Source organism: Gossypium raimondii, chromosome 13, assembly GCF_025698545.1.
Source record: "Gossypium raimondii isolate GPD5lz chromosome 13, ASM2569854v1, whole genome shotgun sequence".
Lineage (NCBI taxonomy): Eukaryota > Viridiplantae > Streptophyta > Magnoliopsida > Malvales > Malvaceae > Gossypium > Gossypium raimondii.
The window spans coordinates 54,711,753-54,732,639 of record NC_068577.1 but is presented as its reverse complement, the minus strand read 5'-3'; the positions used below and the strand labels follow the sequence as shown (position 1 = coordinate 54,732,639).

The following is a 20,887-nucleotide window of genomic DNA, read 5'->3' as shown; positions in this document are numbered from 1 at the left end:
TGCCTTCGTTGATCTGATTGCTACTGCCGAAAACATCCCTCCTGGATCTCAGGAACCATAATTTCCGGAAGTTGACGAGTACACTTGGAATGCTTTTTCTAAAAGAGACCGAACTCGCCACAACAATATCTAACACTAGTACCCGAATTCAAGTATTTTGCATTTTTCCATAGAGGTTATTACTTAAAATCCAACCATGGCCAGAAAAAATAAGGGTAATAAAATGGAGAAATATATAAAAACCTTGAGACAATATACTCTAATTTCGGATATAAATAATTTCCCAAAAAATTTTATAAGGTCTAAAATTAGGACCAAAATAATAAAAAAATTAAATTTACCATCAAACAATAAAATATTAAACAGAATCAAGGGAGTGAAATCTGCCGACTTTATCTTATATATATATATAAAAGACTCTGCCGACTTTTTTATTTATTATATACTTTATATACAGTCCAAATGCCACGTGGAGTGAGTCAGCAGATTTTCACTGGCCCACCTGTCTCTCTGTGTTGGGGAGGTTTAATATCCACTGCTTCGCGGAACCATCGTAAATCCTTCGCTTAGCCAAATGGATGCCGCCACGTTTTGATCGGAAAGTTCATCTTCCTCACCATCTTCATTTTCCTACGCAACCTAAACATTTTATCCAATCGCAGTCGCAGTTGCAATATATATAAAGAAAAAACTAATTAATTAACTAACTATAAAAATGAACTCGAAAATAGTAAGCCGAAAAAAGAAAAAAAAAATTCGGTGCTGCTCACGCCACTGCAAGAGTCCATTTATCGAAGTAATCCCAGCTTTTGCATAAAGAAGAGAATAAAAAAAGAAAGAAAGAAAGAAAGGGTTTTTCGTTTTCGTTGTGTTTTCTTTAATGGCGGAGGATTTTGCAAAGGCGGTGGAGGACGGTCTGAAGTTAGCGAAACGGGTATACTTAGGAAAAGACAGTAGAACGGTGGCGCGTCGTATGGCACCACCGTTAATGGAGAGGTCAACGAATTGGTACTTACCTTCAGCTCCGATGGTTTACGCTGTTATATCCGACCCGAGAATGGTTGACAACCCGGATATGCCGAGTTACCAGCCTTACGTGCATGGAATGTATGACCCACCGGCTTTGATTCCTCTTCAGATGATGGGTGTTAATTTAAACGTGGATTGTTATGTGGATACCGCTATTATTGTAGTTGCAGGTACGTGGAGGATTCATTGCGTTATGGGTAGCCGTTCTTGTGATTGTCTTATTGCTGTCCCTATGGGTAACCAGGTTAGTTCCCTCCACTTATTAATGGAAAAATGGACAAGTTTTGATCTCTTTTTTGTGTTTTTCTTGGCTTACAGTTCTGTTTCTTTCTTTTTTCAGCTCATGAAGCTCTATTTTCCGTTTGATTATGAAAATTTTGTTCATTTCATTTTGTTGACTTAAAAATGGAATCTTTATCCTACAAAAGAGAAATATTATTGAATTCACTGTTTGGGTTAACTTGATTTTAGTGTTTGGAATTGTGTTTATTTAATGTTATCAAGTAAATAATATATTATATTTGGCTAACAGGGTTCAATTCTAGGTGTTGAAGTTGATCTTCCTACAAAATCTTATGTTACTGAACTGATTGGAGAACAAGAAAGTAAGGGTATTGGAAAGATAGCAAGACCAGAAGATGGAGGATTTTTGAAGCCTCATATATTTACTTTAACGATACCGCAGGTGATACCGATGCTTCCAAGTTGTAACGAATTAACTCCCTGTTGTTTTGTTTCTGATGAATGTTTTTTTTGTTTTTGTTTTATATTCTCAGATCGATGGTGGTACTAATATTTCGATTAAGATTCGTTGGTCTCAGATGTTGTCGTATAACGCGGGCCGGTTTTCGTTGACTGTACCGTTTTGTTTTCCGGAGTATGTTACCCCTGCTATAAAGAAAATTTCGAAGAAGGAAAAGATAGAATTGAATGTGAACTCTAGTGTAGCGAATGGAATCTTGTGCAAGGCAACTAGTCATCCTTTGAAGGTTGCATATTTTGATTTTGAATCATTGTGCTCGTGTTTTTTATTTTTTGGCTTATGATGCAATATATGATTTGCTTCGTATTTCGCAGGAAATAAGACGCCATGAAGGGAAGTTCAGTTTCTTATATGAAGCTGAAATTTTCAAATGGTCGAATACTGACTTCCGCTTCTCTTATAGTGTAAGAATCAGCAGCTATGACCATCTCCTGATATTTTCATGAGGAATATCTCAACTTGTTATCATCGAGATATTGATAATCATATCTTGTCTACTTCTTTTAATAGGTTTCTTCCGGTAACATATTTGGAGGCATACTTTTGCAGTCTTTATATGATTACGACCAAAGTGATATGTTCTGTATTTATCTTTTCCCTGGAAGTGAGCAGAATAGGAAGGTGGGTGTAGCATGTGTTTGACCTGCTCGGTTATTCTTTTCGGTATATAATCCTTATCCTTTTTCAAATTTGATAGGTGTTCAAAAAGGAAGTCGTATTTGTTGTTGATATAAGTGAAAGCATGCAAGGGAGACCACTCGAGAGTACCAAGAGTGCAATATCTGCAGCCCTTTCTAAGCTCAGTCCAGAAGATTCGTTTAACATTATAGCTTTTAGTAATGAGGCTTTTCAATTTTCAACATCCATGGAGTTGGCTTCGAAGGACGCGATTGAAAGGGCCACTGCTTGGATTAGTATGAAATATACCGTGGGGGGCAGTACAAATTTGTTTATTCCACTGGAAAAGGTTAGTAACCGCCTTTGTTTTTTCGTTTAACTTCTCGTGTTTTCGGAAATGGTTGGAGAAATTAGAATCTGGTTAGTATTCCTTTCTCACGATCAATAGCGTGTTATTTATTTCTGTCAGGCGGCTGACATGCTATCAAACACGCGAGGTTCAATTCCTATGATTTTTCTTGTTACTGATGGGTCTGTCGAAGATGAGAGAAACATTTGTCACTGGATGCAAAAGCGTTTGACAAATCAAGGAGTGTTATGTCCATCCATCCATACTTTCGGCATAGGTAGTTTTCACGTGTTAGGGTCTCCTTTCGATTTCCTTTAAGTTCACTGAATTTAGTTCTCATTGTTGTTGACCGACGCCAGCTTGTTCAGTTAGTTCTTTGCACCGTACTTGTTAGTTAACTTGTTGCGTGGGAAATGGGAATGTTTCAGGTTCATTCTGTAATCATTATTTCCTGCGCATGCTTGCCGTGATTGGCCGGGGGGAATATGGTGCTGCTTTCGATTTAGGTCTGTATGCACTTTGACATTTTACATTTGAACTTCAAGCCAAGCAAATATTTGGAATTCCTAAATTCTACGAGCATAAGTCTGAACCATAGGCTAAATCCTTAAATTGTAAGGATAATGTCATATTTCATTAATCTTACTAATTATTTTTTCTGTTCTTTCAGATTCTATTGAGGTTCAGATGAATAAATTATTTAGCAAAGGTTTATCTACTGTTCTCGCAAACATCACCATTGATGCATTTGATGATTGTGAAGAAATAGAGGTATGTTCGTCCCCCCCTGTATCAGTTTCATTCATATATGGCATCCTATTTACCTCATATCTGCCTTTCTATGTTTTATTTACCTGAATATCACTGATGTACATCATGATGGTTATTATGTATGCCTAATTGCTCGGACTCGTTGCTTTTTTGCAACAGCCATTCCAATTTAGGTTCTCTTCTAATTTGGGTTTCTTTACAATGTCCGCGACAGGTGTACTCTTCACGGGTTCCTGACCTTTCACTTGAAAGTCCATTGACCATATAATGGAGGTACCAGGGCAGTTTTCCGACAACCTTAAAGTTGAAGGTATATTAGGTGATTTGAGTAGCTTTACAATGGACTTGAAGATACGGAGGGCTAAGGATATACCTCTTGACAGCGTAAGACACATACTAGTCAGCTGGTTTTATCAATATAGTTTCCTTTGTGGGTGTGTCATGCGTTAAAGACCCTTTAATGTTTATTATCTTCCACTGGGTTGTTTGTAGTGCTAGGGTTTGACATCATCATTGCTTATTGCAATACTAACTTGCCGCTTTTCATCGATGGTTTATATATGTTTTACCTGTATACGTGAATGACTTGCGCATGGAAGTACTTCATAATTTCCTGTTTTCTCTAACAGGTGTTAGCAAGACGGCAGATTGATCTACTAACAGCTCAGGCTTGGTTTTCAGAAAATAAACGGCTCGAGGAGAAGGTTTGTTTCTAAATATTCTAGCATTTTTTTTCATCCAAAATCTGTGGGAGAATGCTTTTGGATTGCAACTACTATGATTCGAGTAGTAGCAATGTGAAAAGTTGTTATGGATAATATTATAGCCCGGGGAATAGATTCGTGACTGTGCCGTATCATTTACCAGCGATGTGAAAAGTTATTATGGAAATACCCTTTACTAATTGCTCAGTGGCCACTTAAACTAGACTGCGTGATTGGGAATGTGTTCGATTTGTTTCACTCGTTTGGATCGCCGCATTTCTTAGTAGTAAAAAAACTGTTGCTAATGCTAATGATTTTGTTGTTGGCAGGTTGCAAAGTTGAGCATACAAAGTTGCAACATCTCCGAGTATACCCGAATGACCCTTCTCGAGAAAAATATAATGAAACATTTTGGAGCTTGGAAGGTATGCTTTTGCCTCGTATAATACGACACCCTGGTATATATCACTATAGTTTCTAAACAGAGTATGGTTTCTTCGTTTATTTTCATATTTTCTCTACAAACATTGCTAAGGCTGCTTTCTCATTCCCTGTTAATGTTTTTGGCATGCCAGAAGAAAGGTGATCCACAGAAAATCGTGGAATCTGAACCGCCCGAAATGATACTGCTTCAAAGACTTTCAGTTGGCTTCGGTGACCCGATTGCAACTGCCGAAAACATTCGTCCTGGATCTCAAGAACCAGAATTGCCCGAAGTTGCCAAGATATTTATTAAGACAACCTCGAATTACTTCGGTGGGATATGTAATCGATGCTGTTGCATGGGCTGCATCCGGTGTTGTTCGAAGATGAATAATCAATGTGCCACCACGTTAACACAGCTATGCACCGCCCTGGCATGCATCGGCTGCCTTCATTGTTGCTCAGAATCATGTTGTCCTAACCAAGACGATTGATAAACACATTACGAGAATTAGTTGGAGTTTTGTTTGAATCTGGTTGCTCGATTTTATAGTTCATACAACATCGTCCACAACCTGTTTGTATATACAAAATTTGTTTTAAAATGATTTGTCAAAAAAATTAGTATACGTTTATCCTACTTCACACAAAATATAATGACACTTAATTTTTTTATTTAAATTTTAAATTGAATTATCATGACAAAAGAAACCTTAATTTAATATAGAGATACAAAATCTCAATTAATTATAATTAAAAATATTTAATTAATGTTGTTCAAGTTTCAACACTCATATTACTAAATCGAACCTCTTGATTTCTCTAATTATATAAATCTAATTAAATATGTTTTGAAAATCTAGTCTTTGATATGAACTCAATTACTCCCCTTATAAATTCATTATCATACTCTTCTGATTTTTCACTCCTAACACTTTTTCTTTTGCTTTACTCGATAAGAAAAAGAATGAATATATTCAATCTTTTATTTACTGCTTTTATTTTTTCTTTCATCCTATTTCATTCGAATGCGCTTAATGTCACTCATGATTCAAGATCCATCATAATTGATGGAAATCATAGAATTGTCCTTTCGGGTTCGATTCATTATCCCAGAAGTACTGCTCAGGTAATATTTTACAATTGAATTATTCGGGATTTTTTTTTATAATTTGATTTTTTATAATTTTTTATTATTAGATGTGGCCGGATCTTATAAGAAAAGCCAAAGAAGGTGGATTGGATGCGGTTGAAACATATGTTTTTTGGAATGCACATGAGCCAACTCGTCGTCAGTATGATTTTAGTGGAAATCTCGATCTTATTCGATTTCTTAAAACGATTCAAGACCAAGGTTTATATGCAATTCTTCGACTTGGACCTTATACCTGTGCTGAGTGGAATTATGGGTAAATTAATTTATCTTCAAATTTTAACTAACTATGATATTTAATAAATTATCTAACTAGTTTTTAATTTTTTATTAGAGGCTTTCCTGTATGGTTGCATAACATGCCTGGAGTTTCTCTTCGTACTAAAAACGATGTCTTTATGGTAATTCTTTTGATTTTCAAGTGACTTTTTTAAAAATAAAATTTCTATTCTATTTTTGTTTACTTTTATATATAAATAATGTGTTTAATTTTTGTTATTTTTAGAATGAAATGAAAACTTTACAACATTGATAGTTGATATGGTGAAAAAGAGAAACTATTTGCATCTCAAGGAGGAAATATCATTCTAGCTCAGGTATATATGATAATTTTTTATGTTTTATGTTTTATTATTTTTATTATGTATTTAAATAATATCAAAATTAAATGTATATATATAGGTTGAGAATGAATATGGAAATGTTATGGAACCATATGGAGATGAGGGGAAATCATATATTAATTGGTGTGCCCAAATGGCTGATTCTCTTGATATTGGTGTCCCGTGGATCATGTGTCAACAAGCTGCTCCACCAAAGCCTATGGTATTGTATTTTATTTACTTTTTACTATATTATTTTATTTAGAAATTCTTTTTTTTTTGTGATAACGGTTGAATTTTGATTTCGATTTGTTTAATTATAATTGTAGCTGGAGACATGCAATGGTTGGTATTGTGATGAATACAAACCAAAAGACCCTAATACCCCTAAATTGTGGACTGAAAATTGGACTGGATGGTGACTTTTCTTTTCTTCTTAAAATTGTTCTTAATTTAACTTTAATTATAAACTTTATATTAAATTTTATTTTATTTAACTTTAGGTTTAAGAGTTGGGGTGGTGCGACCCATTTAGAACAAATGAAGATCTTGCTTACTCTGTTGCTCGATTTTTCCAAAAGGGTGGTACACTACAAAATTATTACATGGCAAGTGATTTTTTTTTTGAATTAAATTCTTAAAATTAATAATTTAATTTTATCAATTAACCCCTTTGTTTTTCCAATTTTTTTAGTATCATGGTGGTACCAATTTTGGTAGAACTTCTGGTGGCCCATATATTACCACTACATATGATTATAATGCACCTCTCGATGAATATGGTAATTTCATGCCTTTGAATATATATGTATAAGTTATAATTATTCTAATTAATTATTAATTTTTATTAGGAATTTTGAATCAACCAAAATGGGGACATTTGAAGCAGCTTCATGATGTTCTACATTCCATTGAGTATATTCTTACAAATGGAGACGTTAAAATGAAAAACTCAAAGAATTTAGTCATGGTAATAAAATGAATATATATAAAATTTATTTGATAAAATAATAAATATTTATCATTTTATTCTAATTATTATTCTTAATTATTATATGATTTAGGCTACTATTTATGAAACAAAGGAGAAATCAAGTTGTTTTTTGAGCAATACAAATACCAAAATAGATGCAAATGTCAACTTCGGAGGCATTAATTACTTTGTTCCAGCATGGTCTATTAGTATCCTTCCAGATTGTAGGGAGGAAGCATATAATACCGCTAAGGTAAATCCTATTTTTGTGTTTTGGGTTATTATAATTATAATAAATATGTTACGATTATTAACGGGTTTATATTTAAAAAAAAAATTAGGTTTCTGCTCAAACTTCATTGATGGTTAAGAAATTGAACAAAGCTGAAGATGAACCGAGTTCTTTGAAATGGATGTGGCGACCCGAGTTGATCGAATCTACTTCTGTTCAAGGAAGGGGAGATGTTTCCGTTAACAAGATTGTTGATCAAAAGGATATGGCAAATGATGCTAGTGATTATTTGTGGTATATGACAAGGTAAATTATTTAACACAACTATATTCAATTCATTTAATGTAAATTATATATTTTTTGATTAATTAATTAATTTATTTTTTGGACAGTATTAATGTTGCAAAAGATGATCCCATGTTGAATGGAACAGTGACACTTCGTGTCAATGATACTGGTCATGTTCTTCATGCTTTTTTCAATGGAGAATATATCGGTAATTATGAACTATGTTTTATATATATTATATTGAATTCAAAATATATTTATTTGAGTATATATGTATTTGTTTTCGTAGGTTCTCAATGGTCAAAATATGGTAACAACAACGTGACATATGTTTTCGAGAGGAACATCAACCTATCCCTCGGGAAAAACTTGATATCATTACTTAGTGTCACTGTTGGATTCAAGGTATATACATATATATATATACACATACGACAAATAAAAAAACTGTAGAATTTTAATGTATAATTTGAATCAAAATAATGCAGAACTATGGTCCAATGTTTGATCTGGTTGGAGCTGGAATTACATCACCAATTGAGCTAGTTTTGAACAAAAATGTTGTCAAGGATTTGTCTTCAAATAAATGGACATATAAAGTTGGTTTGAATGGGATTTCGAACAAGTTTTTTGACATAGATTGTGCTTCAAAATCATCATCCAAATGGGTTTCCGACCCTATTCCGATTTACAGGAACTTCACTTGGTACAAGGTAGTTAAAAGCAATACATTTACTTATAAATGTTACATATAATGTTTGATTTTATTAATATTTATGTTTGGTTTTTTTTTTAAATTGTAGACAACATTCAAAGCTCCGTTGGGGAATAAACCAGTTGTTGTGGATTTACTAGGTTTAGGAAAGGGCATGGCTTGGGTGAATGGTCATAGCCTTGGTAGATATTGGCCATCTTATATAGCTGATAAGCAGCTTTGTAAGACAGAGACTTGTGATTATCGTGGTAGATACAGTGATAGTAAATGTGTCTCTAAGTGCGGTGAACCTACCCAAAGATGGTAATATTAAGTTTTTTACATATGTTAATATATATTTTTATATTGTTAGTATTTTTTTCATTATTCTAATTTTGTTGTTTTATAGGTACCATGTTCCTCGATCATTTCTTAAAGACAGTGAGAACACTTTGGTATTGTTTGAGGAATTTGGTGGTAATCCTTCCGGTGTACAATTCCAAACCGTTGAAATCGGATCGGTTTGCATAAATACTCACGAAGGAAAAGAAGTGGAATTATCATGCCAAGATCGACCAATTTCAAAGATTAAGTTTGCTAGTTTTGGTAGTCCACAAGGTGTGTGCGGATCTTTTGACAAAAGTGAATTTGACTCGGAAGTGGATGCTTTATCAATTCTTGAAAGGGTAAGTTATTTTCATATTATTTTTTTAATATCTTGAAATATTTTTTTTCTAATGATATATATTTTGGAAATTTTAACAGGAATGTCTGGGTAAAGAATCGTGCTCCTTCAAAATTATCAAGAAAATTCGAAGACCTTCTTGTGAAGTCAAAAATTAGCCGTGGAAGCCGTTTGTGAAGATTTTACTCTTTAAATTCTTTTTTTTATTTAGATTTTTCAATAATTTTAGGTCTTTTTAGTTTTATTTTTTAATTGTTTAGTTAAGTTTTTCTTTTTGATTATTTTAGGAAATCATCTTAGGTTTTGTAATTATATCAATATAATAAAAGTATATATATATTTTATTTATTATTTGCTTTCATGATAATATTCTCTTATAGATTTAATATACAAACTAAATCTAAAAACTCTAGAAAGGCCAAATGAAATTAATTTTGTCTAAATTATAAGCCAAACTTTTGGTCATTGACAACAATGAACAAAGACATTTATTTGCTTTTAGGTTGTAAAAGTTGTCATTAATAGACTGCTGACATGCTATCAAATTCTAGAGGTTCAATTCTTATGATTTTTCTTGTTACTGTTGGGCCTGTCGAAGACGAGAGAAACATTTGTCACTGTATGCAAAAACGATAGGCAAATCAAAGAGTGTTATGTCCATCCATCCATCCATACTTTCGGCATAGGTAATTTTCACGTGTTAGGGTCTCTTTTCGATTTCCTTTTAAGTTCACTGAATTTAGTTCTCGTTATTGTTGATCGATGCCAGCTTGTTCGGTTAGTTCTTTGCACCATAATTGTTAGTTAACTTGTTGTTTGGGAAATGGGAATGTTTCAGGTTCATTCTGTAATCATTATTTCCTACATGCTTGCCATGATTGGCTGGGGAGAGTACGGTGCTGCTTTTGATTTAGGTTTGTATTGTCATTTTACATTTGAATTACCTCAAGCCAATTAATTATTTCGATTTCTCAAATTCTACGAGCATAAGTCTGAACCATAGGCTAAATCCTTAAATTGCAAGGATATACAAAAGTTTACAAATTATGTTTTCTGTTCTTTCAGATTCTATCGAGGTTCAGATGAATAAATTATTTAGCAAAGGTGTATCTACTGTTCTCGCAAACAGCACCATTGATGCATTTGATGATCATGAAGAAATAGAGGCACGTTCGTCGCCTCCCCCCATATCAGTTTCATTCATATATGGCATCCTATTTACCTCACATCTTCCTTTCTATGCTTTTAATTACCTGAATATCACCGATATATATAATGATGGTTATTATGTATGACTAATTGCTTCGACTCGTTACTTTCTTGCAACAGCCATTCCAATTTAGGTTCTCTTCTGATTTGGGTTTCTTTCACAATGTCCTTGACTCTTCCTGACCTTTCACTTGAAAGTTCATTGACCATATACAGGAGGTACCAAGGCAGTTTTCCCGACAACCTTAGGTATATTAGGTGATTTGAGTAGCTTTACAATGGACTTGAAGATACAGAGGGCTAAGGATATACCTCTTGACAGCGTAAGACACATACTAGTCAGCTGATTTTAAAGATATAGCTTCCTTTGTGGGCGTGTCATGCGTTAAAATGTTTATTATTTTCCACCGGGTTGTTTATATTGCTAGGGTTTGACATCATCATTGCTCATTGCAATACTAACTGCCGCTTTTTATTGATAGTGTATATATTTTTTATCTGTATACGTGAATGATTTGCCCATGGAAATTCTTCATAATTTCCTGTTTTCTCTAACAGGTGTTAGCAAAACGACAGCTTAATCTACTAACAGCTCAGACTTTGTTTTCAGAACATGAACGGCTGGAGGAGAAGGCTCGTTTCTAAATATTCTAGCATTTTTTTTTCATCCAAAACCGGTGGGACAATGCTTTTGGATCGCAACTACTACTTTGATTCGAGTACTAGCAATGTGAATAGTTATTACGAATAATAATATAGCTGCTGCGCAGCGATTACCCTTTACTAATTGCTCAGTGGCCAGACTGAATCACTGGCTTTTTGATCTCTGTATTTCTTATTAGTAAACAACTGATGCTAATGCTATTGATTTTGTTGTTGGCAGGTTGCAAAGATGAGCATACTGACTTGCAACATCTCCCGAATGATCCTTCTCCAGATATAAAATGCTCTTCTGGAGCTTGAAAGGTATGCTTTTGCCTCGTATATATCACTATATTTTCTAAACAGAGTATGCCAGGATTTCTTCCTTTATTTCCATATTTTCGCTACAAACATTGCTAAGGCTGCCTTCTCATTCCCCGTTAATGTTTTGGCATAACAGAAGAAAGGCGATCCACACAAAATCCTGGATTCTAAACCGCTCGAAATGATACTGCTTCAAAGACTTTCAATTGCCTTCGTTGACCTGATTGCTACTGCCGAAAACATCCGTCCTGGGTTTGAAGAACCAAAATTGCCAAAACTCTAATTTTACAGAAAATGGCTCAAATTAATCTTAGAACATCCCTACTTATCCAAAGAAACCTTAATTTAATATAACTAAAACTCTAAATGTTTTAATAATACGAGAATTTTATAGAATGAAATGAAAATTTTTACGACATTGATAATTGATATGGTGAAAAAAGAGGAGGAAATATCATTCTTGCTCAGGTATACATATGATAAAATTGTATGTTTTATTATATATTTAAATAATATCTAAATAAATTTTATGCATATATATATAGGTTAGAGAATAAATATGGGAATGATATGAAACCGTACGGAGATGAGGGGAAATCATATATTAATTAGTGTGCCCAAATGGCTGATTCTCTTGATGTTGATGTCCCGTGGATTATGTGTCAACAAGCTGCTGGTGATATTGTATTTAATTTATTTTTTACTATAATATTTTATTTATTAATACATATTTTTTTGTGATAATTGAATTTTGATTTCATTTTTTTAATTATAATTATAGTTGGAGACATGCTATGATTGGTATTGTAATGAAAATCAAAAGACCCTAATACCAGTTAAACGTGGATTGAAAATTGGACTGGATGGTGAGTTTTTCTTTTTCTTCTTAAAATTATTTTTAATTTAATTTAAATTATAAAATTTATATTAAATTTTATTTTAATTAATTTTAGGTTTAAGAGTCGGGTGGTGCAGACCTCTTAGAACTGCAAAAGATCTTTCTTATTTTGTTACTCGAATTTCCAAAAGGGTGGTACACTACAAAATTATTACATGGTAAATGATTTCTTTTGAAGTTAAATTATTAAAATTAATAATTTAATTTGATTAATTAACCCCTTTGGTTTCTCATTTTTTTTAGTATCATGGTGGTACCAATTTTGGTAGAACTTTTGATGGCCCATATATTACCACTACATATGACTATAATGCACTTCTTTATGAATATGATAATTTCATGCCTTTGAATATATATATATAAATATATATATTATAAATTATAATTATTCTAATTTATTATTAATTTTATTAGGAAATTTGAACTAACCAAAATAAGACATTTAAAGTAGCTTCATGACATTCTACATTCCATTGAGTATATTCTTACAAATGGAGACGCTAAAATGAAAAATTCAATAATTTCGTCATGGTAATAAAATTAATTTATATATGAATTTATTTGACAAAAATAAATATTTATGATTTTATTTTAATTATTGTTCTTAGTTATATATATATATATATGATTTTAGGTTACTATTTATCAAACAAAGGAGAAATCAAGTTGCTTTTTGAGCAATATAAATACCAAAACAGATGTAAATGTCAACTTCGGAGACATTAATTACTTTGTTCCAGCATGGTCTATTAGTATCCTTCCAAATTGTAGGGAGGAAGCATATAATACTGCTAAGGTAAACCCTATTTTCGTGTTTCGAGTTATTATAATTACAATAAATATGATATGATTAGAAATGGGTTTGCATTTTTTTAAAATAAACTAGGTTTCTACTCAAACTTCATTGATAGTTAAGAAATTGAACAAAGCTAAAGATGAACCGAGTTCTTTGAAATGGACATGATGACCCGAATTGACTGAACCGACTTCTGTTCAAAGAAGGGGAGATGTTTCCATTAACAAGATTGTTGATCAAAAGGATATGGCAAATGATGCTAGTGATTATTTGTGGTATATGACAAGGTAAATTATTTAACTCAATTATATTTAATTCATTTAATATAAATTATATATGTATTGATTAATTGATTAAATATTTTTTGACAGTAATGATGTTGCAAAAGATGATCCCATGTTGAATGGAATAGTGACACTTCATGTTTTTTTCAAGGGAGAATATATTGGTAACTATGAACTATATTTTATATATATTATATTGAATTCAAAACATATTTATTTAAATTTATATGTATTTATTTTCGTATGTTCTCAATGGTCAAAATATGGTAACGACAATGTGATATATGTTTTTGAGAGGAACATCAAGCTATCCCCCGAGAAAAACTTGATATCTAGTGTCACCGTTGGATTCAAGGTATATTTATATATACAACAAATAAAAAAACCCTTGAATTTTAACATATAATTTGAATCAAAATAATGCAGAACTATGTGCCAATGTTTGATCTGGTTGGAGCTAGAATTACATCACCAATTGAGCTGGTTTTGAACAAAAATTTCGTCAAAGGTTTGTCTTCAAATAAATGGACATATAAATTTGGTTTGAATGAGACTTTGAACAAGTTTTCCGACACATATTTTGCTTCAAAATCATCATCCAAATGGATTTTTGACCCTATTCCGGTTGACAGGAACTTCACTTGGTACAAGGTAATTAAAACCAATACATTTACTTACTTATTAATGTTTGATTTTATTAATATTGATGTTTGGTTTTTTTGAAATTGTAGACAACATTCAAAGCTGCATTGGGGAATAAACCAATTGTTGTGGATTTACTAGGTTTAGGAAAGGGCATGGCTTAGGTGAACAGTCATAGCCTTGGTAGATATTGGCCGTCTTATATAGCTGATAAGCAACTTTGTAGGATAGAGACTTGTGATTATCGTGGTACATATAGCGATAGTAAATGTGCCTCTAAGTGCGGTGAACCTACCAAAGATGGTAATCCCAATTTTTTTTTACATATGTTAATATACATTTTTATATTATTAGTATTTTTTTTATTATTCTAATTTTGTTGTTTTATAGGTATCATGTTCCTTGATCATTTCTTAAAGACGGTGAGAACACTTTGGTATTGGTTGAGAAATTTGGTGGTAATCCTTCCAGTGTACAATTCCAAACCGTTGAAATCGGATCGGTTTGCATAAATACTCACGAAGGAAAAGAAGTAAAATGATCATGCCAAGATCGACCAATTCCGAAGATTAAGTTTGCTAGTTTTGGTAGTCCACAAAAATGATACATATTTTTTTCTAATAATATATATATTGAAAAATATAACAGGAATGTGTGGGTAAAGAACAGTGCTCCTTCTAAATTATCGAAGACAAATTCGGAAGTCCTTATCGTGAAATCAAAAAAATAGCCGTCGGAATCATTTGTGAAAATTTTACTCTTTTTTTTTTATCTTTTTAATTTTTAATTTTAATTATTTTAGGAAATCATTTGTAATTACATAAATATAATAAAAGCATATGTTGTTTGTCTTCTTGATATACAAAGTAAACCTAAAAAAGTTTAAAAAGGTCAAATGAAATTGATTTTGTTACCCCACAAATTGTCTATATTTTAAGCCAAACTTTTGGTCCCAAGTGTGGAAGCATTGGAGCAGCTTTAGAAACAGTAATCAACAAAGACATTTTTTTGCTCTTAGGTTACAAATGTTGTCATTTAGTATGCTATAATCCAAACTTGTCTTTTATAATGCAACACATTTTCCAAAGATTTATGCACCGGATTTTGTTTTACAACCATAAGATATAACAGCGCCGGATTTTTGTTTTACTTGATTTTTTCTCCAATTTTTCTTTCTTGAAATTTGTTTCATTATTTGTAATGATTTTTTTTTATAGTAATTGAAAATGAGTGATTGTGGAAGGTGAAGATGGAAATGTGTAATGAATTTTTCTTTGACCGTATCAAATACGATTTCCATTTTCAACCAAATCTTTATTTTATTTGATTTTTTTCTATTTTTTTTAAATCTTTGATTGAGTGATTCAAGAAATCTCATTGTCAAGCCGAGAAGATCTCTTGCCTAATACGATATTATTTCTCATAATTCAGTTGTTGAGTTTGATTCCAGTATTATCGTCTCATGATGTTCTAAAATTACTCACTTCTTGTGAGAAGCTAGTGATTGGATAGTATATTGTTGCATCCACAAATGTTACTTCGTCTGTTTTTATTTTAATACAATTTCTTGATTGAAGTAAAAAGAATGATATCTTCTTATGTATAAGATTACGAAGGGTAATGTACGTTATATATAACAATGGGACCGTCGTCTAATTCGATTGTGACAATATTGATGGTTATACTCATTGCTCGAGTAATATTAATAAGTGATTAATTATTTCTTATGATAATATAATTTATTTTTAAAATAAATTTTAATAATTTCAATTAATTAATGATATCAAAATTAACACAAATTCAATTAAAATAATAAGAGAATAAAACAAAACAAAAAAGTTATATTATTATATCAGTGGGTTTTTTGGTTTGGTCGGAGATTGACCTCTCCTACGGATACAGACAAATTAGCTGACGTATGTTCTTATAAGGATATCTAGAAATCCCAGAGAAATGATTCCGAAACTAAAATGCCATCAACCTTATCCTCTTCTTCTTCACCGCCGATATTGCCCACCGATGATCCAATAACAACATCACTTGAAAAATCATCAAATCCAGGGAATATCCCGTAATCCAACCCGTAATTCCCCGAATCCATTGTCAAACCATCCGTAAACGACCCCACCACAGGCGTTTCCCACTCCAACCGTACCGAAGGCGATGGTGACTCCGTTCCACAACTTGACGTCGACTGCTCCGAATGGATAGTCGCCGGAGGCTCCGAGTTAGCAAACCGGGCGGCGAATGCTTGGATTTCAGACGGAGTTAAAGACTTGCCGAAGGCGATATCGGGTGGGTTATGGGGGAAGTTGAATTTAGCAGAAGGTCCACGTAAGCAAAAAACAGCAGCGTCGAAAGCACGCGCCGCTTTCTCGGCCGTGTCGTAAGATCCCAACCAAATCCTTTCACGACTGTTGGGTAGTCTGACTTCGGACACCCATTTCCCCCATTTCCGTTTTCGAGCACCCTTGAATTGTGACTCGTTTCTCTCACCTCTGGGCTTCTCATTTCTGAGTTTCACCATTGTTTTGCTGTGGAGGAAGTTGTAGTAATGGTGGTGAGGAGTATGAAGGGACATTGCGGCTCTGTTATTTATAGTTGCAGTTGTGTTGGGAGGTAGAGGCTGTGTCGGAGTGAGAGTGACAGTCAACGAAGCACCACGTTTATTTTTGGAGGTGAAGCCGCAAAAGTGAAACAACAAAACGGCCAACTCGTGTTGGGTTTTTTGACGAGCTTGTCATGTTGAAGGGTTCCTCCACGTGGTCTTTTCTAGTTCTTGTGACGGTCACTGCTTTCCCAAGTACCATAAATAATACGTGATATTAAAATTTTATAAAAATGTACTTATAAAAATTATACAAACTTGAATTAGACTGGGTTAGTCAATTAGATCGGTTAGACCGAAATAGATAAGGATATCAATTTAGAGAAAGCCATTAGACGAACTATCCTAGGAACTGAACAATTGAACCGATTTTTTAAAATATTTTATATTTTTTAATTTTTTAATTTTTTATTTAATTGAATTGGATAGATCGATCAAACTAGTAAATCGGTAGCTTGATCGGTTCAACCTTAGATCCAGTTCTGAAAACTTTGATTAAAATATTTCATTCTGACATATACTAATAGTTGGATAATAAAATTTTGGTTTAATAAAAATAATTAAAATAAAATAATTAGTTCAATTGTTCGGTTATCAAATCAACTGATCTAATAATTTTTCGCTAACTAGTTCAAGTTTAATGATTTTTTATAAGTTTATATCTATTTTATTTTATTTTTATAAATTTTTATTTATTAAGAATTCTAATACATTTTAAAATTTTAGATGTTTTGAATAAGTTTTATTAATTTTATAATTTTTATATTTTGTAATGTTCATAAATTTTTATAATTTTAATAAGTTTAATTTTATAATTTTTATTCATTTTATGAGAAAATATTAAATTAAATCAAAATTTTCCACTTGTCACCATCTGATTGATCCACCAATTTATTTTAACGGTCAATATGATTAAAAATAAATAAAAATCGACTTAATTGATTATTTTAATCAATGACAATAACTTAATTTATTGCGAATTTAATACAAGAAATCCATCTAGAAAATAAGTAGGATTTTATTTGGAAAATAAAAAATATAAAACAAAGTTTATTTTATTAAAATTAAATATCAATTTAAAAAATTAAGAATCCAACCGAATCACTTATAAAGCATTCACCGAAACCAAAGGCAGATCAGATCCTAGGCCCAATTCCCACCTCCCAAAAATTTGGGATATTTTTATTTTTCCCTTTAACCTTTTAGCAAATTTTAATTAAGTTTTCCAGAAATTTTTAAAATTTTCATTTCTCCCTTGAAATTTTTAGAAAATTTTAATTAAGCCCTTTTAAAATTTTTGAAAATTCTCATTAGTCTCATAAAAATTCTAAATAGACCCCTATTTTTTTTAAAAAAAAAATCTCATTTAACTCTTAAAATTTTAAAAATTTTACTAGGCTCCCCAAAAGTAATCCTCTAAGTATATCATTTTATTCACTTTGATCCTTAAAGGTTTTTAATTTTCCCATATAAGGATCTAACTTTATTGTTGTTCCCAATTCAACCCTAAATAAAACAGCTGAGTCAAATCGTTTCTGGGATTTTTACTTCTGGGTTCTGATCAAAAGTTAATTTTACTTCCTGGGATTTTTATTTTTAAGATGGGAAGTACTGGGAATGAAGTAGTGGAATTCGAGAGCTTAGAGAGAATCTTGTATAATGGGGCGTAGTTAGGGGGTTAGCAAAGGCCCGACCCCGTTAAAATGGAAAACTTTTTGTTTAAGTCCTTAAAAAATTTTAAATTAGTAAAGGTAAAATTATACGTTGGCCCCCTAAAAATGATAAAAATTTGATTTAATCCTTTAAAAATTATTAAATATATAATCTATAAAAATGATTAAATTGTATTTTTACTATCATAAAAATTATAATTTAATTTTGACCCCTTAAAAAATTTTTCTGGCTTCACCCCTGCTTATATTGGAACAGGATTTTTGTCAAACACCAAACGGCTCAATAAGTTTTATATTCATTGGTTTTAATATTAGCTCGGGGTATTGGAATTGTTCACGCTCTTATACATTCCCCTTCTAACATACATTATTTGTAAAGATTTTCGATCCCGAAAGCTCTATATTCGATCGTTTTAGACCAATAACTATTGGATGCAGTGATAGGCATATTAAAAGAATTCAAGTTCAAATTTTAGAAAGATAACATTATTGGAAGGAGTAACTATGAATTTTGAAAGAATTAGTTTGTGTTATGCATAGACTTGTTCATTGGTTAAGTTACCCACCCAAAATTTGTAAAAATTTTAACAAAAATATTAAACCTGAAAAGCTAACTTGGACAAAAAAATTAGGCCTATTTGAAATATGAGCCAAGCTCGAGTTAGAATATTCAAGGCCCGAGCCCAATATGATTCATCCTGATAGGTTATGTATATCTATTATATAATTTATAATGGAGAGAGATTCACTGACACAATGCAAGAACTAAATTTGATGTAAATTTAAAATTTCTAACTATTTATTTTACTTAAAAAAAATTCAACCGTTGAATATATATTAATATATAGTGTATATTAGATTGATATGATGATATATTAGATCGGTTCGAAAATTTGCATGCATGACAAATATAATTATATTGATAAATTCAATGTTTGAATCATTAGTATAAATAATATCTAATACTATAATGTAAATATTAAAAAATGTTAAGATAACTATCTATAAAATTTTAATAAGTAAAAATATATAAAATTGTTAAATATCAAAATAAAAATAATATAAATATTCTTCAAATAATTTAAAATACATATATACGGACTTGAAGAAAATTTTAAGTCCATATTTCAAGTCGGGTTAGATTTAAACAAACATAAAATATATTAATATCATATTATGCCCAGCACAAATCTGACTCGACAATAAACACTTCTACATATTCATCCACTTCTAGAGTTCAAACTTTGATCGAGCAACAACATGGTTAAAAAACCATCAGAAAACTGCTGATTGAGGTCAGTACGTCAAAATGCAGAACAAAACGCTAACTTCTCGGGTTCAATGTTCACTTTATCGTATTTCTTGTAGTAGTAGTAGGCATTTGCCTTGGTTGCAACAGGCAAACTACTAAAACTAAGACTCCTTACCTCCATTCCTTTTCGGTTCGGGTTCCGCCATCAGACCCGTCACCCGTATTGAAGCTCCATCAGTTACTATTACCGGTGACCCGGATGCAATCACTGCTACCACCCCAAAGTTTTGGTGTTTGCAAACTCATATAGAAGCATAACATATATAACTTCAAGGAAACGATACTTGATTAAAGCATGTATCACGGTGGAACAATCGAGTTCCACTCGAGCCTCATCGAAACTCGAATATCGGAAAACTTTAGCATAAGTACAACATGGAGATTGCATTCATTATGTATCAGATCTGTTCTGCTTCACACAATATGTCTTGAATTCGATGCAGGGTACATACCAATCAAAGCAGCTTGCTGTAGTACTCAGTAGCCAAGAACACATTTATATCTATGTTCCAAGAGAGGCCATTTCAGAGCATTGGATACATCCCTGCAAATATTTCCGAATCAAGTTTCGAATTTTATGCATTTTTATTATCAGTGCCGAGTGAAACGGTTGCTATATATGGTTGCCGATCGTTCGATTCGTATTTCGTCATTGACAATTAGAATTATGAAAAGAATTGTTATGATATTTCCTGTTACCGACTCGAAACCCGGACTATCGACCCATGACCCGTACATCAGGGGCTCGCAAGGAGGGTTCGCAAGCCTAATTCACATATCCCTAGGTGTTTGTAAGTAGAGGTTGCAAAGTCAAATGAGTGGACCAGTGGACACGTGTTAAGTCTAGGATAGCATACGTGTTGACATGCATGGAGCCTACTTGAGACGTCACTTCAATGAACAGTAATCACGTCTTATAAATACCCGATTCTTTTCACCTTGAAGACAGACAACAAAAACACTCAACAAAAACCAATAAATGTTGTTCTTGTATGTGCCTAATTTGACTGTCTCTTGTGGTTCAAACTCTTTACTTCATTTCACTGTAACTTCATTTGTTATCATTCTCATTGGTGAAGCTTGTAATGGTGTTTTTCTTTTAATAATTTTCTGAAGAATTATTGGGTGAAGCCAATCAGTTTAGGGCTTGATGCGAAATTCGAATCTGGAAGCTTGGCTTGAGTAGTTGAGTGTAATTAGCGATATAATTGAGAT

At 32.3% G+C, this 20,887-nt stretch overlaps 3 protein-coding genes and 1 pseudogene across 3 annotated transcripts; 3 read left to right on the top strand and 1 right to left on the bottom strand.

The window, feature by feature from the left end:
* The first annotated feature begins 610 nt into the window (after positions 1-610).
* Positions 611-5,180, top strand: LOC105783727 (uncharacterized). Its single transcript, XM_012609339.2, is given in 14 exon segments — positions 611-1,273; positions 1,562-1,714; positions 1,806-2,018; positions 2,107-2,196; positions 2,303-2,413; positions 2,490-2,759; positions 2,880-3,036; positions 3,188-3,265; positions 3,430-3,530; positions 3,745-3,820; positions 3,823-3,914; positions 4,160-4,234; positions 4,564-4,659; positions 4,810-5,180. Coding segments are annotated over 14 exon segments (2,247 nt in total). The 5' UTR covers positions 611-880; the 3' UTR covers positions 5,152-5,180.
* Positions 5,181-5,678: 498 nt separating this feature from the next.
* Positions 5,679-9,442, top strand: LOC105781715 (beta-galactosidase-like; the record flags this gene model as incomplete). Its single annotated transcript, XM_052627152.1, is given in 20 exon segments — positions 5,679-5,786; positions 5,858-6,066; positions 6,145-6,211; positions 6,316-6,322; positions 6,325-6,354; positions 6,357-6,406; positions 6,492-6,635; positions 6,742-6,830; positions 6,916-6,932; positions 6,935-7,020; positions 7,107-7,194; positions 7,264-7,382; positions 7,477-7,638; positions 7,727-7,923; positions 8,010-8,113; positions 8,195-8,310; positions 8,394-8,618; positions 8,709-8,923; positions 9,009-9,285; positions 9,365-9,442. Coding segments are annotated over 20 exon segments (2,388 nt in total), but the record flags the coding sequence as incomplete, so codon positions are not given.
* A 2,198-nt stretch (positions 9,443-11,640) lies between these two features.
* LOC105783729 (beta-galactosidase 7-like) lies at positions 11,641-14,243 on the top strand (annotated as a pseudogene).
* Positions 14,244-15,916: 1,673 nt separating this feature from the next.
* LOC105782007 (ethylene-responsive transcription factor ERF017) lies at positions 15,917-16,803 on the bottom strand. The gene has a single exon (XM_012606514.2). The coding sequence runs from the start codon at positions 16,658-16,660 to the stop codon at positions 16,016-16,018; it is 645 nt and encodes a 214-aa protein (XP_012461968.1). The 5' UTR covers positions 16,661-16,803; the 3' UTR covers positions 15,917-16,015.
* Between the last annotated feature and the right edge of the window lie 4,084 nt (positions 16,804-20,887).

Coding starts and splice junctions, on each gene's coding strand:
- LOC105782007 (XM_012606514.2), bottom strand. CDS start 16,660: ATGTCCCTTCATACTCCTCACCACCATTACTACAACTTCCTCCACAGC.